Genomic DNA, 18,161 nt, shown 5'->3' with positions numbered 1-18,161 from the left:
TCCACAAACACACAGCAAACATCTGAAAGTGGATTAAACCGTTTAGAAATATTGTCAGCTTATTACATGCTTACATTTTCAAGTCTATATAAGAAATTCTGAAATATGAAATAGTGTTTTTCCATTTACTTATTTATTTGGCCAGAAAATCAAGCTTGTTGGACCATACCACGCAATGTGATTAGAAAAACAGGCGTAACAATTTGATTACAAGCTTTTACAATCTTATATCAATTCATGAAAACCTATCACAGAGCAAAATCTATTAATTCATGTTCATATTTTCATGTTTTAGTTGTTTACAGAATTAGTCTGATGGTATTTTGTGACACTATCACAAAGGAGGTGTGCAAGTTTTAACATAAATAAAAGTTCATATTTAAAAGCTGATGAATGTGGTGAACAACTAGACATTTACTAATATCAAGAGATGACGAGTTCTTCTCCACAATTCATCCAGTCTTTTTTAATTTTGTTTTAGAGGCTTAAAACTACTTGGTTAGGTTTGAAAAAAAAATCCAACATTTACCAAACACTTGAAATTGATTTTTTTAAAGATTCCTAGGTGCACAAATAGTGTACAAGTTAAAAAATGTGTTATTAAAAAAATCTCTGTGTACAAATCTAAAGATTTTAGTTTTGCATGATTGCAGGCTTTAACCATGAGACTAGGCTGACACAGATATTCGAATGGCTGAATGCTCTCTGATGTCTGCAGTAGAGCTCTGCAGCTCTTTCAGGATTACTTTTGGCCTCTCTGATTAATACCTTTCTTGTCTGGTCCGTGGGCCTTGATTGTCAACCAAGTTTGTTATGGTGTCTTATTCTACCTAATTTTAATAGTGACTTTCATGGCCCTCGTTATTGTTTATCTAATTTTATTTATTTAAATTTACACTTCTCCAGAACTTTGTCCCAGACCTGTTTAAAGAGCTCTTCTTTGTGCTGCTTGTTTAGAGAAGCTGCAGATTTTTGCACCCTTCAGAATAGGTGTATATACACAGAGATTATGTAACAGAGTGCACACAGGTTGGTCTAGCTGAACTAATTATGACATTTTTGAAGGTAACTGGCAGCACCAAATCTTAATTAGGAGCTATGAAGCAAATGCGGTAAATATATAATTAGGCACAACATATAAGTGAGACTGGGGGGGTTGAGTAATTTTCCCAGGCACCATATGACTGCCTTTCATAATGCTCACTCAGGAACACTGCTTGGACATCACATGGGTCTAGCAGCTTGGGGGCAAAATGATTGATTGAGCAAGACTTCTAAGGAGAGGGACAGAGAAGGGGGGGAAGAATAGATACAGTACAGAAATATAGGTATTCACACAGAAATAGGAGGGGTGTGAGGTGAAGAGAAAGGTAAGGAGTAAGTATCAGTCTGACAGAGATAGATAATGAGAAAAAATACTGGACAAGAGACAGAAAGAGGTGGCTGAATAATGGATTGGACAGACGAGGGACAGCGAGACAAGGAGAGCCAGAATGGAAAAGAGCGAGGTATCGTCTGTGAGGTCTCATCACACACTTGCTGACATCGCTTTAATCTCAGGGCCAAGACAAGAACAGAGGGTCCACAGACATACTTAGACACACACAGTTACTGGGTGAACATGTTTGTCGGCATGTAAGGATAAATTTACCATGCGTGTGTTTGTGGGTGGGTGTGTGTGCTTCCAAAGGGAGCAAAGAAAACATGAAGTCTATTGGGACTTCTGCATGGAATCATAACATACAAAAATGAGGACAGTTTGATTTGGCAGGTTTATGTTTATATTTGTATTACACACTTATCCATAACACATTCCTGACCTTTCAACGAGAAAACTTACTTTGACACAAATGAAACATTTTCATCACTGATAACCATTCATTTTATTCAGTCAGTGTTGTAAAAAGAGGAGGGAGTCAATGAACCTGAGACCAGAGGAGCAACAGAAGTAGTAGAAGCAGGAAGAAAAGGGGCAATGAGGCCTCAGTCTCTCCTCAAAAAGAACCTGCTGATGTAAACTCATTTTAAACAATCAGCAACAAGATGGAAGCATTAAAAAAAAAAGGAACACTAAGACCTTGAGAGCTGCGGAAGACAAAAAGGAAACTACACTGATGGAAAGTCTAAGATAAGAACAGAGAAGCAGATCAAAACAGGAAATGAAAAAGAAACTGTCACACAGAAACTAACGAATAAAACAGCTGCAAAGAAGATATTTCAGAGCAGGAGGAAATGTAAGTCAGAAAAAAAACTCACAAGAGTGACAAGGAGCTTGAGTAATTATGGTTTCCTCCGTAATGTTTGATTATTGTTGATCCGCCCGCAATGCCACTAACCAGACACACACATGCACAATTTCCATAAATGAACACATGCACGAATGCACACATCTTGCAAATGTGCATACACCAATCATGACCTTTTCTGACAGCATGCACTTTCAGCCACATAAGCAACGCCACGCACGTACGCTCGTTCAAACGGTACAGTGTGCATGCACATAGCAAAGTGCTTTTTGCAGGCAAGGCAGACCTAAATATACTGTTCTACACTGTGATTCTGTTTGAGCTCCGTCTCCATGGTGCAGCTTCCTCACATGTTTATAGTAACTGCCATTATAAATTAAAATGATCTTAACAACACTTAAGGGCCACGCATGCGGGTGAAGGCAGGCAGCAACGACGGAGCAAAGACACAAGGCCCAGCGCTAACCCAGGATATAGACAGACATGGGACAGAAACAGAACCCCAAAACAAAACACTAAAGCAGGTGATAAAGCTTTACAGAAAAGTGAAGGTTGCTAGTTTGTGTGCTTCTACCCTCATAAACACCTGGCAAGCATGCATAGTCAGGCAGCTTGTTTATTTGTCTGAGTTCAATTTCTACTTTTATATTGTCATTATTAACTTCTGTCTGTCAAAATATGGACAAAGTAAAAACTCATACCAACAACTAGAGAAACTGAGCCTGTTTGAAGGAATTTTTCTTTCTTTTTTTGTAAAGTATGTACTCATGAGAAGTCAGTGTCTTACACTCAGTAGGCAGCAGTCAGAGCACTTTCAGTTTGGAAAATCCAGGTTTCCTGATATGGAAGCTAAGCTAAAAGCAACGTTCTGAAGTTTGAGTTATTTTAGATGGTTAAAAAAAATCCACTCCTCTCGTGGCCCCGTTGTGATTAGCTTTTAGCTTTGTTTGCTCGTCAGGATTCGTTTCTGAGCCTCTAAACCAAGATTGCGATCCTTGCTGTCTGCAGGTAAGACACTGTCCATTTATAAGTAGTTCAACCAACCCCCCAAGACAAAAAACTGCTTTAAGTTCATTTGTGAGTCCATAAGTGTGAGCATGCATGGTTGTCTTTAACTTTTATGTTAGCTTCTGATGGACTGGCTACACGTATGAAGTAAGTGTATCTTTTTGGGAAGTATGAAGTATTTGAATCTTTTAAACACATTTTAATTTGTCACTGCTTATCCTTGAATGTCTTAGAGGTCTTTACATTTAAAACAATTTATAAAAAAAGAAGGATCTATCTATACTCCATTTTTTATAAACAGAAATTTTGTATAAATGTAAGCAGTTAGCTTTTGCACACAGTTGTTCACATTATTCAGCATTTGCTGATCATCTGTGTGTTGGTGCAGCCACCCATTAGGGTCAGACCTTAGGAGTACTGCTGAGAGATAATGGCTAAAGCTATTGATTTATTTTCTAGTTGCTTTATGGTCTTCGCAGCCACTGGCGACACACAGACCTTGCTTCCTAAGCATTCTGAATGCTTTAACTAACACCAAACTTCTTTTCTAAGCATGCATACGTTTGGTCACTCGAACAACTTTATGTCCAAATTCAGACTGAACAGCATATAACTGTAGGAAAGGTGACAGTGTTCCCAAGAACAGCCCCATGTTTTATCTTTGTGTACAATTAGGATTTAATAGCTGTATATTCTGTGGCACAGCAACTGTGCAGCATTTACAAAATATGATGCCACACAGCAGGTTTCACATGCCATTTAATATGTTTCCGGTCAAACTGGAGCCAGATTTTACTGGCAGGGCCGTGTAGCCAACTGCCCTGTTTTACTTACAGTAACTGTTGGGTTGCAGAGTTTTGACAGTTCATCACAGCGTTTACTGAAATTAAGGCAATGTGAGAACCAAAATAGTGACAGGGCAGAGAAAGATTAGCTCAGAGAAGAGCAAGGTAGAGAGGTGTTTAATAGAAGAAAGTGAATGCATCTTCATAAAAACAAATACAAATTGAATGTGACAGTCTGATGATGTATTTTCATTGTGCTTCTGTATTTGTTAAAGCATCAAAGTCAGATTTCAACCACAGCTGATGTATATTTCAGAGACAGAGAGATGAAACACTGTGATATACAGTAGAGTAGACGTGAACTGGGAGAGCGTCTCTGGATTTTCCTGGCTGTGAAAACAGATCTAGAGTGTTTAGAAGTCTTGACTAATCAAAATAAACTCCTGGCATTTCCCTTGGACCCTCCCAACCAAATGCCACTGTATTTCTGGCCTTTAGCAACAATAACATTACATAAACACAGATTACAGCAGATTACAACAGATCACCTATCTGCAGGAGAATAAAATTCAACCATTGCCTGTGCTATGCTAGCTGTGTTCACCATTTTTACATGTTCTGTACTGTAGATAAATAAAATCAGCCTGCCCTCCACCTGGAGATAAGGGTAAGCATGCATGGATATGTGTGTGTGTGTGTGTGTGTGTGTGTTTGGGGGGTGGCAGAAAGCACAAAAGTGAGGGCTGGATACTGGAGGAAACCTGACTCTCGGCACGCCATCCCAGGACAGACAGTCCCCTCCCTAGGGAGACACAATTTGCTCCGAAAGGAGAAATTAATACAGCAGCTAAACTCGACTCTCCACTCTCTCTTCAACACACTCCCATCACTTCCTTCACAAGCTCGTCCTGTAACAAGCTCTGTCATACTTTGAAGGACGATGAAGCGCCGAGCATCATTTCCTTCTCACCAGCATGGAGATGTTCTTTATCATTTTAACTTGCTGTTTTTGGACATACTGGATGTTCCTGGTCATTATTTATCCTCTTGTCTTTTTCTAAGGCAGGTGGCTTTAGCAAGCATTTGATGTGTCCTTGAGCAAGACTTCTTATCTCTGTCAACTGGAGCTGTTGAAGTGGAGACAAGTGGAAAGAGATTTTGTCCTATAGAGATCAACAGTGTTACATAGTCATTATAATTATTAATCTTTAGATGCAAAAATCAAGCTCTTTAGTACTCCTCTTCTCCTTCTATCTGTCCTCTGTCACACTTCAGTATTAGTGGGTATCAAGCTGCTCTGTGGAAAAATTAAGCCACGTGGCAGCCAAGAAGGTTTAAGTAGTTTCTGCAGAATGTGACAAGACATCAGATGAGACACCAGGAGACATGGCATGAGACAGACTCTGACATATGCAGTGTGGTTGTAATAGAACTAAAGAAGACTTAAAAACTTAGAAAAAGATTTTTAAAAAAGGCAGAAAAACACAGAGGTGTGTGCAGCTAACACCATTTATTTAACATCCTGACTTTTATGAGTGATCAAGATATTTCCATTATCACCATCGCCAATAGCAACAACACATCTCTCTTTATTTGGGTATTATTTATTAGTACACCTACTTTTGCTGTGATAGAACTGAAGAACATTAAAATCTTTTCTGTTTATTTCTGTATTCTTTAAGGTAACACTTATGGTTTTGCTATAAACATTTAATTTCTAATGAACTATCCTCACAGGAAGCACAGCCACACAAAATCAAGACCTATTGACTTAAAGATTACCAATAATCCGTCTTTAAAATCATCAAAAACTGTTAGTTCTGTTTCACTGCAAAAATCTGGTTTCCCTTGCTTCATTCTCTTTAGAAGCTCAACAAGATTTTGATTTCGCATTTGATGCGTCAAGTATAATGTGTTTATTCAGCATCTCTTAATTAATTGGCAAACTGATTAGGAAAGTTCCATAATACCTTCCACCGAGCTTCTTATGTGTTCTGCCATTACTGTAATGCCTTCAATACTGAAGGTTAAAGCACTCTAAGACGTCACGTTACATATTGGATTCTTCACTATATTGATTTCATTGCTTTCGTAGTCATTTTACTTTTTAAGAAAAATGCCAGAGAGGATTCTTCCGCACATGCCTCAGTACAAAACTTCAAAACAAATGGCTACGTTCATGAATCCCAGTCCTGTCACCCAGTGTTACTCAGTGTCACAGTTCTACGAAAGCTCAGGTTTTGGAAAAAATTGTTGTAGTCCCATCTCAGTTGAGCCATGTGGACAACAAAGAGTAAACAGGTTTTAGTGGTTGTTAAAGCAAATGCAGGTAAAGGGTAAAAATGGCGTCCCAAACCGTGATCATTTACAAACTCACCTGAAGGGATCTTTCTGTCTAAAGGCAAGAAGGGAGTTTTAGTAAACAGTCGTTTTTCTACTGTGGGACAAAAAACTCCATGAGTGAAAACACCACTTAGCTGTTCCACCCAACCAACCAGTCTTTCCTCCTTATTATGAAGATTTTGTTTTTTGTTAAACAATAGAATTGACAACTTCTTTGAGGCATATATACCACATGTAGGGTTAGAGCTTTACATTATAATTCATAAGAGTATGGACAAACAAAAGAAATTAACATTTCACTTAGAGGACTTCTTGAATTTGGTTCTGAGATGGTCCATTTGAGGGATACCGCATCAAATTAAAAAAAATAAATAAATAAATAAAAAAATTTAACAGTCTGGTTATGGCCAGCATTCATATGGCTAAAATCCTGGCCATAACTAGAGTACTGTAGCTAACTACCGTGGTCTGGTTTTGGCCTGAACTTTACAATAATCAGATAAAGTAGGTTCTGTTGAGCTGCTTGTTTCCTCCATCACTGCCTGCCAGTTTTTAATGGTTTTGGTAGAAGTAAACTATGATTGTGTTTTATTTTTTTTTAACTTAATTTTCCTATTAGGTCAAAGCCCAAAGACATTCAGTTCACTATTAAAACCCAAAGCTTGTAAGTCATCACATATCAGAAGCTGAAACAGCAAAAATATTTTATATTTTTCAAAAGAACCAACTAATTTAAAAACTTGCAAATGTATATTTTGTGCATAGTTGTGCAGCATTTGTCCTCAATATTTTAGCTGTAGAAGAGTTGACCAGTCAACATGGACTGAGATCAAGAAAAAACACACAGCGAGGGAGAAGAAGTCATTTAGAAAGACCACAACAGCAAATGAGAGATGATATTCCCTGTCAGGAGTAATAGGAGGGAAAGAAGAAAAAAAAGGTATTCGGGCCATAAAAGTTGCTAATGAAGCAGAATTTACACAGCCCACTGAGGTGAACAGATAAAATAAAACAGGAGCCGTAAATGAAGAACAAGCAGCCGATGAGCCAGGTTAGAAAACACACACAAAGTGCCTAGTAGCTTTCCCCTTGCAGTTTTATGGTGCCACTTCCCGTTTTACTCCTCCTTTCTTTCTCTCTTCCTTAGTCATCAATAAAAGCACATTTGTGTGCTGACTAAAAAAGCAAATAAAAAAGCTATTTTTTGGCACTACTCAAACTATTAATAATAAAGAAAGTCCAACTCTACGCAAGTCAGGGGTTCCTGAAGAAGCCAGAGGGTGGTGGTGGTGGCTTTAGTGGAGGTTGAAAACCTTGAAAAGCAGAAAAGGCTTCCATGATGCTTCCATGATGCATGTAAAAAGCAGATTAACTGGTTTGAGAAGGAGGGGAAACCGCAACAGTAAACATTCAATTAACAAACTGTCTGAGCTAAATGAGTTTAATAATGTCAGAGAAGCTATTTCACCTTCAACAAATAGCTTGCAAGAGGCATTACTCCTAACAGAGAAGATGTGTGAAGAATTGATGACAGTCAAATCACCTCTCTTGACAAACCTTCAATAGAGAGGTTATGGAAAGGATTAGGTTGTGTGTCCTGTTGTCAGTATCTCCCTCCACATCCATAAATAATATGGTCTCAGGCTCAAGCTTTCATACACAGACACCATCACTGGAGCTCGTGCCATAAAAGGTCGAAGGAAAGCAATACCCAAGAATTAAGGAGACTGAACAGTTTATCTAACTGACATGAAACGCTTAACTTGGAAATTTGGAAAGCTTCAGTTTTCAAATCTGTCACAGACTAGTAATCATTTGTTTAAATAAGCATTAACGATGCCCTATTAAAAGTGTAAGCTATTTGGAAGTGCTAAGCATGTTTTTTCTTTTATCCAAATGTGCAGACTGTAATAGAAACATCTTGTAAAGGTTAGTTTTATGATATCTGACTATTAGGTTAGAATGTTTTTTGTTTGTTTTTTTTTCTGAAAGCCCAAAATAAACCCAAAAGGTTCGCATGCATTAGGAGAATAGAGAGCCTGTGATAAAAGTTCCAAGACTCTCACCAAGAAGTAAATATTTAGTTGTCTTCCCAAAAAGTGATTATATTGTACTTGTTCACTATGTAGTCCACTATGTAGAGAGTCAACCATGTTGTAATATACTGTATATAGTGCACTACAAAATAACCAGGTGGCACACCGTGTTAAGCAACATCATCATGCACTGAGCCTGGAGCTGGCAGGTATACGGCTAATGAAGAACACTAAAGCTAAAAACAATACGTGAAAAAAAAAAAGAAATAGAATAAGACTACCTAATTTTTATCCACACGATAAAGCTAACTGGAAATTAATACATATGTTGCCAATTTTCAAAGATGCAGTACTACTACTACTACTACTGAACTTTGGCAGATTGTGCCATCAAAAGCTTATATTTCTGTGGTCAGAAAGTTACACCATGCTCCTTTAAACTGCTGTTACCCTGCAGGATCCCGAGGTTGAGAAAACGTTTCAAAACTTTTTTCCAGCTTGGAGCATCACGTGACAACTTTGTTTTGCTTTATGGCATTGCATCATGCACCAGCAACTGGATATCAACACACTGGCTGTTTTGAGCATGCACCATGGCTGATTCAGCAAAGAAATGAGGAAATAAGAGGACATTATCAGAAGAAAAGAGGAAAAGACAGAGAGAAAGTGATATCACAGCAAGAGACAAGACAGGAGTCAACATTGGACTGACTTGCTTGCTGGAGAGAGCTCAGAAAAGAGACAGGATGCAAGGTGGATGCTGAACGAGCCTTCAATAGGGGGCGCCGACATGTGAAAATCTGCCAAAGTTCAGTAGTGCTGCTTTTAACAAGACATACTTGTGAAAGTTCTCATCATACAGTTCAAGAAAACAACACCAAAATGGCTGAAAGTAATATTTTTGTGAGTGATAAAAATATGGAACTGTATCTATAACGCATATACAGTATTATCATTTATTCTCAGTATGATTAGGAGACCTTTACATGATGATCATAAGTGTTTATTATAATGATATCATAGACTATTAGCACATTTAAAATTATTATATAGTTCCAGGTAGCTGCAGTCAGTGCGTAAGTGGATCCAGTAGTAAGAGAAAAAGTTACGGGTATGCAGAAATGTGTGTTGTTGTGTCAGGGGTATCCACTGTGTAATTATGAAACAGTACTGCATTCAAGTGTTCAAAGTGTACAAACAGCTTTCTACGCTTCTGTCCTAGTCAGCACATATAAACACTACAAACAGTATATAATAGGTGACACAGAATAAACAAGCTAGCAGTTTTGTTTTTTTTTTTTATATTCTCTTTATACTCTGTTTCATACTATTTTTTGTGTTACTGTCATGTTCAGAGGCTGTGTATTAAAGTTTTCCTTTATAGTTTATGTTTGGTTAGGTTTAGCAAACAAACATATTTGGTTAAGTTAAGAAAGTCTTTGACCGTTTAATGTTTTTCTTTTGTTCTGTGATGTTGCCAGGGAGATAATTCTTAATAAATACCTCAAAAAAGTTGTTTGTTTGTTTTTTTTTAAGAACTTGACCAAGCTCATCCACAGCCACAGGCATTGTGTGAAAGGTGTGTATACTCGCAGGAGGTGCAAAGTGATGTGTTACATTCATGGTCTTTAACTGTGATTTGATCAGTCCAACATTCTCGAGAAAAAAATCTATATTTTTACTTAGCCGATCAGGGACATTAGCAAAGTATCGCCTCATAAAAGACCTATTTGCAAAGATATTTCCCTTTGTTCCACTCATATGGATGAAAATGCCCAAGATCAAGTCTAAATCTTGCACATTATAATTTTATACCATATCTCTGGTCCTCCTCTAAGAGACATCAATAATACATGACCAGTATATTTTCACCCTCCTCCAAACCAATCAATCACTCTGGCTTGCCAGTGCCTAGTCTTGACTGATTTTCCTGTGGACCCTCATGCACTTACATTGTATATTGAGGATGAAGTCAAGTGGAATGCTGCACCAAACTAGTTACTACAATGGTGTGCACAAGCAAAGTAATTCATGAAGACATGACACGTCCTCATGGACTACAACAGGGCTAGGTTTAGCTGGCGCTGTGGTGCTGTGTGTCCGGATTTCAGATGAGTAGCTTAATTTTACTTAAGAGTCCCATAACCCTACTACACTCCATGCCAGGATGAATTAAAATGTGGAAAACAGATGGCCTCATGTGATGGTCTATATGTGGCGCTGCCAATGGTGGAAAAGGGTGGGAGGTTAAAGGTGAGGGGAAACACTGTAACTGATCCACCTGAATGTCTTTGGTCATCTGCCAAGCTCATATGTCAAGTTTATGCATGTTCACACTCGACATGAATAAACACACACAGTAAGAGATGACAGAGCCAACATAAAAGACAAGTTAGTGGCTTAATCAGTTTGGCGACGAACAGGAATATTTTAATAATTGATTGTTCAGTTTATGAGACAAAAATTCCAAAGACTCTCACAGTCTCAGTCAATCTGGCTGATACTCCAAAAGGTCAATAAGTGAATAAAACAATGACTTGCAGCACCTAACAAATGGGCAAAATTCAGTGCACAAAATTCAATGCACATCTGTGTACGTCTCTTCCAACCTTGCCAGAGTTTGAGCAAACTTGCATGGATTTAACCAGCTTGGACAAGAACACCACGCTGAAGTTTTACTGCAGGTGAAACAAACAGATCCAAAAAGGTCCGGAGCTTTTACTGGGAGTGAGTGAGGAGACTGTTATAACACAAGCGGTACTTAACATTTCAGATGGCCCACGCAAATTCAAGAGCCTGGTGGGTCGTCTGAACAACCGATCGGGTTACGAGCAAAGAAACTCCTGGAAGTTGGATGCTTTGTTATAGAACTTTCTGGGAACTCTTTTGTGCTTCTCTTTTACTTTTTTTTCTCTCTCTCTTGTTGTAAACCTTGCTTCTGCCATCTTACCCCTCCTTATTTTCTTGCTAGGCAATAATTCTTTTTTGATGAGTCAAACAGGGAGTGGAGGAGAGGAAAAAGGGAGAAACTTTGTGCCAGCTCTAAATTTGCATACAGCTGTTTCATTTTCAGGATGGGAATGTGCAGGGAATGTTTTATCCACAGGAGATATTCAAGTCAAAATATAGATATTTTCAATAATGCAATGTGAATCATTAAGAAGGTAGAAAGTTATCCAAGACTTTTATCCCTCACAGAAATCTGAGGTTGCGTTACAAAGGATGTGGCGCTTTGATAAAAGCAATAAGAGCTGAAGGGTGTAGTGAGATTTCAGTGGATGTCAGTGGAGAGAAAGCGTCTTACCCCTTTTCCATACACACTCAAATAAACACCTGCAAGGAGAGGCTCTCCAGAAGCAACGCATCTGTTCCAAAGTCCCCTGTTTGAATGCAGGACTAATTAAAGGATCATGGGAAGTTGGTGCAGCACCCTACACAGCAGTATATTGTTCGTTTTAATTACAACAGATCAACACAGCCATAACTGAACATCCCTCTAAAATGTATTTTCCTCACACATGGTACATGTCTCACCCTGGTAAGCATGTAATTAATCAAAAGAGATGCATTTCTCTGAGTGGTACAGTATCATGGGAAAGATGCCCTAAGGTAGACATATGTGCACCTAACATATTTCATGTCATAGCACAAGGATTTTTTTTAAAGAGCCTTGTGAGTTGCATCTGTTAAGATATGCATGAAGCATGCTGTCAAAGAAGTGGTTCACTCCCAAGATCAAACCAGCTCCGTCTGAGGCATCTGAAACATGATCCGGACACTTCCAAGTGCCTCCCCAACAGAGAAATAACAACAATGGCAGAGCTAGTACACTCAAACACCCGATAATGTCAGGGAGAATGTCATGGACAGACACCCTGAAAAGGCCACAGCTCTTAATGAGAAACACATCGCGTGGAAGAGGAACATGAAATGTACTCCGGCTCATGCAGCTAAGACATGTTTACTCTCCCATGGGAGTTAAACAAGGAAGAAACAACTAAAGACAAATGAAAGAGAATAAGAACAATGTGTGACTATCATTCAATGGCCTGCTCTCTCTAATGCGCCTGCAGTATATGATGATAACACATGTGAGTCCTGCAGTGGGATTTCCCTCCGCTACAAACACATGATGGCATTGGCAGGCAGGCAGACAGCTGTGTTTGACTAAACAATGACAAGGAAAGCACGGCTCGGTCCAAGGATCTCCCACACATAACGCTCTGTCCACTGTGCGCCAGACGCAGCTGCTTGTGCACAACCTTTCCTGAGCTTCACTTAAAAAGAGACTGAATATATTGACACACTTATACAAAGGTAAATATGCACTAAGAGAACTTTAAGTTTTAAACTGATACTCATATATGTCATAACATGATATCTGTTTAGTTATTCAAAAGGTTACATGTGAATTTAAAAGTGTCCGGATCCCATACTAATCTAGCACTGCTGGTGTGTCAGAGGCGAACAGGCACCACCACTAGTGAGCGCATATTTTTCCAGTGTTTACATGTTATATAAATTCTAGCGTAGATGGTACATGAGCATTTTAAAGCCCTGACTGTTATACTTCCAGCAGTGGAGGAGTTGCTGTAGTTTGAGATCTGTTTGGTTAAACAGTGTAACTGTTCAGACTTTAAGAAAAACAGTGCAGCAAGCCAATCTGGTTCAAGTTCTTCTCACTTATTACCCTGCCGTGTTTGTTGCTGGTGTAGATTCTGAGACATCCAGGTCATGGTAATCCTAATAGCTTGGATAAAGTCACCTGGACATTTTTTTTCTTAGTTTTTGCAAACGTTTCACCTCTCATCTGAAGGCAACTTCAGCTCCAGCATTAGGTGATGGGGAGTTTTGGTTTATATTTGTAAAAGGAACATTTACATATTGAGGCTTGACAAGATCACTTTAACCTGGAAGTTCAGGTCATTGTCACCTGTGATGCCAATATTTTTAAAACATATGACAACTCATATAAGATGGAACGTTTTCAAAATACAAGAAGTTGAGTTGCCTTCATTTAAGCTTTTATGATTACCTCAAATTTGTTATTATTCACTAACTGTCATCACAATATTTTAAGCAGGCTCCTTCACTCATACCTCAGTAGCATGTCAACCTAGAAAACAGGTGAAATACTCCTGAAAGGACTTTGAACCAAAAAACTAGCCCTCCTGTGGATTTGGACAAATTAAATTTAATATCCAAAATCTTCCTGATGATTTAATGAGTCAAAGACAAAGGGAAATTGAACAGTAGACCCCATGTTGAGATGATGTATGGCTTATGATGCAGCTAATTGCCGCATAAGCAACTCTGCTTGGTTAATTGGAAAATTCATCAAACAGTTGCTGGCATCTAGTCATCAAAAAGCTGGATTGGGACCTCAAATTTCCATAATAAGTGACTTCCTACTTAAGCTTTAAGTCAGGGGTAGCCAACGTAGGTCCTCGAGGGCCCCAATCCGGCAGGTTTTCCAGATTTCCCTGCTCCAACACACCTGACTTAAACTAGTTGTATAAAGTTTGTATAAAAAGGGAAAAAACACGGTCCAGTTTTAAATTTGCAACATTTAACCACAATAATAGTAAGTTAATGAGTCACTTACATGAATGCGTGATAGATGAAAGCCCATCCTCTTGGTCTCTCTAGTACGTTGTATAGGCAATTTTGCAACTTTCTGTAGCGCTTACTTGCAGCGGACGCGTTGGCTCGGGGTCCGGGTGGTCCGGGCAGCGGGGTGCCCAGCAGACCTGTGCGGTGAGACGGGTGTCCGCGCTCCGGAGTGGACGGCTCGCTTCTCTCCGTGTGGACGGCGGTCAGAGCCACAAACTCTACCCGCCTGTCGTCGTTCGCAGCTGGGGGCACGAGCATTCTGATGCCGCCGTTGTTGGAAGGACTTCCTAACATTCTCAAAATGAATGATTTGACACCTTTTAATGGACCACCAGGAGCGCAGAGCTCAGTTCTGACAAAGTCATACTTCTTTTTTTTTTTTTTTCTTTTTTTTTTTTGCTTTAAAGTGTACTAACAACCGGTAAGCCCTTGCTAGCTGTACTTTTTAGACTCTCAGTTATTTGGTAAAGTTTCAAAAGTGCCTATCCGTTAATGAAATCACGGTCGCAAAAGACGAAATGCACAATAGTTGGATAAGTGCGTCGCGCTGAAACGTGACCTCCAGTGACCATTGCCAAGAGTCAGGTGTAAGAAGCAATCAGAGGGGTGCAGAGAAGTGACTACGTATGCATTAACACCGAGCAAACTACGAAAAGTAACCCGCTAACGTCCTGAAATCACTTTGGCGTAGTGAAAGTACAAATTGACCTTCGTTAGGTCAAACATTTTTTTCTATAAACATCGTTTATACAAATAAACTTATAAAAACAAAAAAAGTCTAGATAAAAAGCGAGTGACTGACTGCAGGATATCTTAAACAAAACAAAAAAACAGATCTCCGTAAATGCAGTTCATTTGCTGAGTTAGTCTTTGCTGTTCGTGTTTGAACTGGCAGACTGAACCTCGCCACAGCCGCTAACATCAGCTTGCTCTCCTCTCCTCGTGCGCCTCTCTGGTCCACAGCGCTCCTCCGCTCCGGCAGGCGGGGTGGAGCGCGCAGAAGTCACAAACATCAGTATGATGACAAAAATCGTGAAGGACTACTTTAAAAACTCAGAATGCGCGCCAAAATGTGTCTGCATCTGGTCGGCAGGCGCGTAAAGAAAAAAAACATCTCCTTTGGAAGACGGAAGCTCTGACGGGAGGCAAGGACTCGGCGCACGGGATGGGTATGTGTGTTGGATGCAGACAGCAGCGCGCGCGGGGAGGGGGCACAGTGGATCTCTTGTATATGAAGCTTCCAAGAAAAGTAATTCCTGTAGGAGCCCACAACTTTCATATAAACGGGTAATTATGGACCTTAATGTTGCACAGTTCTGAAAATATGCGGAGGTGGTAAAATTCAGGTGACCAAAGGTTAGCTTTGCCTTTCTTTGTAATTAAAATGCCACTTGTGTTTATTATGGGAGGAGGACTGAATCCATAGCTACAGAAGTTTGGAACAGCAGAGACAGGTGCTGTGGGACAGCGACGCTAACAACCAGCCTCCTCCTCTGCAGTGGACTCGACTTTCTAAATCTATGACTGTGACACACCGAGAGGTTTGTGGTTATGACATAAACGGGCTTATTGAGCTGTCTGGAGGCCTCTGAGGAATGCATTGTGTGGTGTCCCACAAACTAAACATATGACATCGAAAGTGACACAAGCTCTGCTTTCTACAATTTTATTTCTCAGAATTTTTTGCAAGAGTGGCGTCTTTTTTTTCTCATTAATTGAATTTTATTTTATTTCATTTAAAAACAGATGCAAAGAATTAAGTTTTACTGCCTGTTTCTAACAGAAAACTGACCATCTACCATAAAAACTGCATTCAGTATTGTACAAGCTTTACACTGTTCTATAAGGGTAGAGGCAGGTAGTCTTTGTATGCTCCTGTCAATTGTTGTGCAGCAGTTTGGAACATGGAGTCTCGTGACGTGTGGGAATGCAGCTGGAGTCTTTCACAAGCCGAATCTAGACATTATTCCCAGGACCCTCTTCCCTTACATAATGTAACATCACTAATCCTTAACTCTTGACTTGACTTTACATATATAGACTGATGGAGTCATTGCTGACTTTAAAATACTGTTGACAGCTTTGCACCAGTGTGCTAATTCAGACAGGTGGCAGGTATAACAATATCAGGTTAAACTCTAAAAGTGGGTGCTGTATTTTAAAATCTGCATGATGTGTAAATATTTTGGAGAAGGGTTTGTTTATTTTATTCTAAAACATCTTTCTTTCTTTCTTTCTTTCTTTTTTGGGTGGGGGCTGGGGGTGAGCCCATTCAGGACACATGATGTTTCACCAGTGAAAACTTAATCATGTGACCAATTGTGTAGTTTAGTTTATTTTATATCTATATCACATATCTATAGATATAGATATAGATATGTGTGTTCATGTGTGTGTGTGTGTGTGTGTGTGTGTACCTGGCAACCACCCGCAAAGTTTAGTAAGAGATGACATTGGCCTTGAGAGGGAGGAACTCCCATTTCTTGGTTCATTGAAGTTTGAAAAATGGAGTATGACAGGCTTAAAATTTGGCTTATGATCAAAAGAAAAGTCCAGAAATTTCTGATATTCTTTTTATTTGATAAACTTGACTAAGAAGGAAAATTTAGTCTAATAAGACCGGAAAAAAACTGGACCTTTAACAAAAACCTTTAAATGAAATTCTTTAATGACAGTAAGTAAGCTTAAGTTGAGTTTCTGCCTTTTGAGAGTATCCCTGCAGTTGTAGGTGAGAGATGCAGGACGGCAGGTTTTAACTTTGGATGTTTTATCTAAGGGTAGGAATTATTCAGTCCTACTCATCTCATGATAAACATTTGAGGTAACTTAATTTCAGCTTACTGCTTTCTGTTCTTGGACTTTCCCAGCACAACTCTCCCTGTATGCCTGATTTCTTGTCCTCCTCTTCGTCACACAGTAGGCCAAACCAGGCCAGGTGGCAACTAAAGAAAAGGGTGTTGATAGACTGGCCGGTTGTGCTTGTGCCCCTGGGATTAAAAATCAAAGTTTCAGTGTGACAAAGCCACACACGTTCTATTACAGTACCCTGCTTCAGTGGTACTTTTATCCAGTAATCAACACTTCTGATCTGGGAGGAGCATCCAGAGGGGCCTCTGGGCTCTAAACAGCCATGTGACAATATAACAGCTGAGCATGGTCTGACTATAAAGTGTGGAATGGGTGGTTGTTGGCACAAATGCACAAAACCACAAGGAAGAGTTTCCACAATCTTACGCAAAGCTGAAGTGGCACTCATTAACAGCTGAAGGTGGATTACAGTCGCCTAGAGTGGACAACAGGAACCCAGTGTGAGGAGGCTGCTGTGACCCTGCTAACGCCCACCTCTCTGTGTTGTTTTTCCAGCACACTCCTGACTCCAAGCATTCACTCACGCCCCACAGAGTCCGTTGAGCTCCGGGAGTAGACAGCCACTCAGGGAATCTATGGGAACTTAAAAATACTCACATCAGCAATTGTGAATTACACGTGCAGTGCAAACTCACTCTGTCTGACCCCACCAACCTTTTATTTCCTTTGCGCACTTGGACCTTTACTTACGCTGCTTAATGGCTTTCCCAGACCGCAGCCTTGTTTGTCTTTATTTAATCTCTTCTCTCTTCTTTTCATCTGTTTCCTTCTCTTTAAACACATCTTTCTTAATCGAAAACCTCAGTGGAAAACAGAAAAGGAGTGTGGGAGGGGGCAGATGAGTTGTTGATATATCTGTTGTGCTGGGTTAATGTTAAGTCTGGTTATGGTCTTTGGAGAGATGAAATGACATTGTCAAACAGTGGCGTGTTTGGAGCAATAACCCCTGGTGAGCAGCTCATTCTGACCATCACGTAGACACTGTGAAAATGTCAGCTGACGTGAAACAGTTTTCCTCAGCTAACCAATCTAACAATCTGCCATTCAGCAGCATTATTATAAATGTGTCAACTACAACAAGCGGGGATTGAGGAAGGAAATTACTCAATGTCCGCAAGAGACCTCACTCAGTTGCTCATTCATAACAGGTCAAAAGATCCTTTGTAACTTACTGCCACTTTTAGAGTCTCTGCAGATGTTACTGAGCAGGGTTCAAAGACTCTTCATAGAAGCATTTTAAATAGTGGAGGGGATCACAGTGT

The 18,161-nt window shown here is 39.7% G+C and overlaps 1 protein-coding gene across 3 annotated transcripts in view; it reads right to left on the bottom strand.

The window, feature by feature from the left end:
• Positions 1-15,283, bottom strand: part of LOC121656472 (potassium voltage-gated channel subfamily KQT member 4) — a 52,893-nt gene extending 37,610 nt beyond the window's left edge. For all 3 annotated transcript variants that reach the window (XR_006013398.1, XM_042011479.1, XM_042011480.1), the window contains exon 1: positions 14,024-15,283. Coding sequence is in view for 2 of the 3 variants with exons in the window: in XM_042011479.1 (XP_041867413.1) it covers positions 14,024-14,325 (302 nt within the window). In the remaining variant the exon portion in view is untranslated. The remainder of the gene's footprint in view (positions 1-14,023) is intronic.
• Between the last annotated feature and the right edge of the window lie 2,878 nt (positions 15,284-18,161).

Source organism: Melanotaenia boesemani, chromosome 17, assembly GCF_017639745.1.
Source record: "Melanotaenia boesemani isolate fMelBoe1 chromosome 17, fMelBoe1.pri, whole genome shotgun sequence".
In the NCBI taxonomy this organism is placed as follows: domain Eukaryota; kingdom Metazoa; phylum Chordata; class Actinopteri; order Atheriniformes; family Melanotaeniidae; genus Melanotaenia; species Melanotaenia boesemani.
The sequence above is the reverse complement of the archived record's forward strand: the minus strand, read 5'-3'. Positions and strand labels throughout refer to the sequence as shown.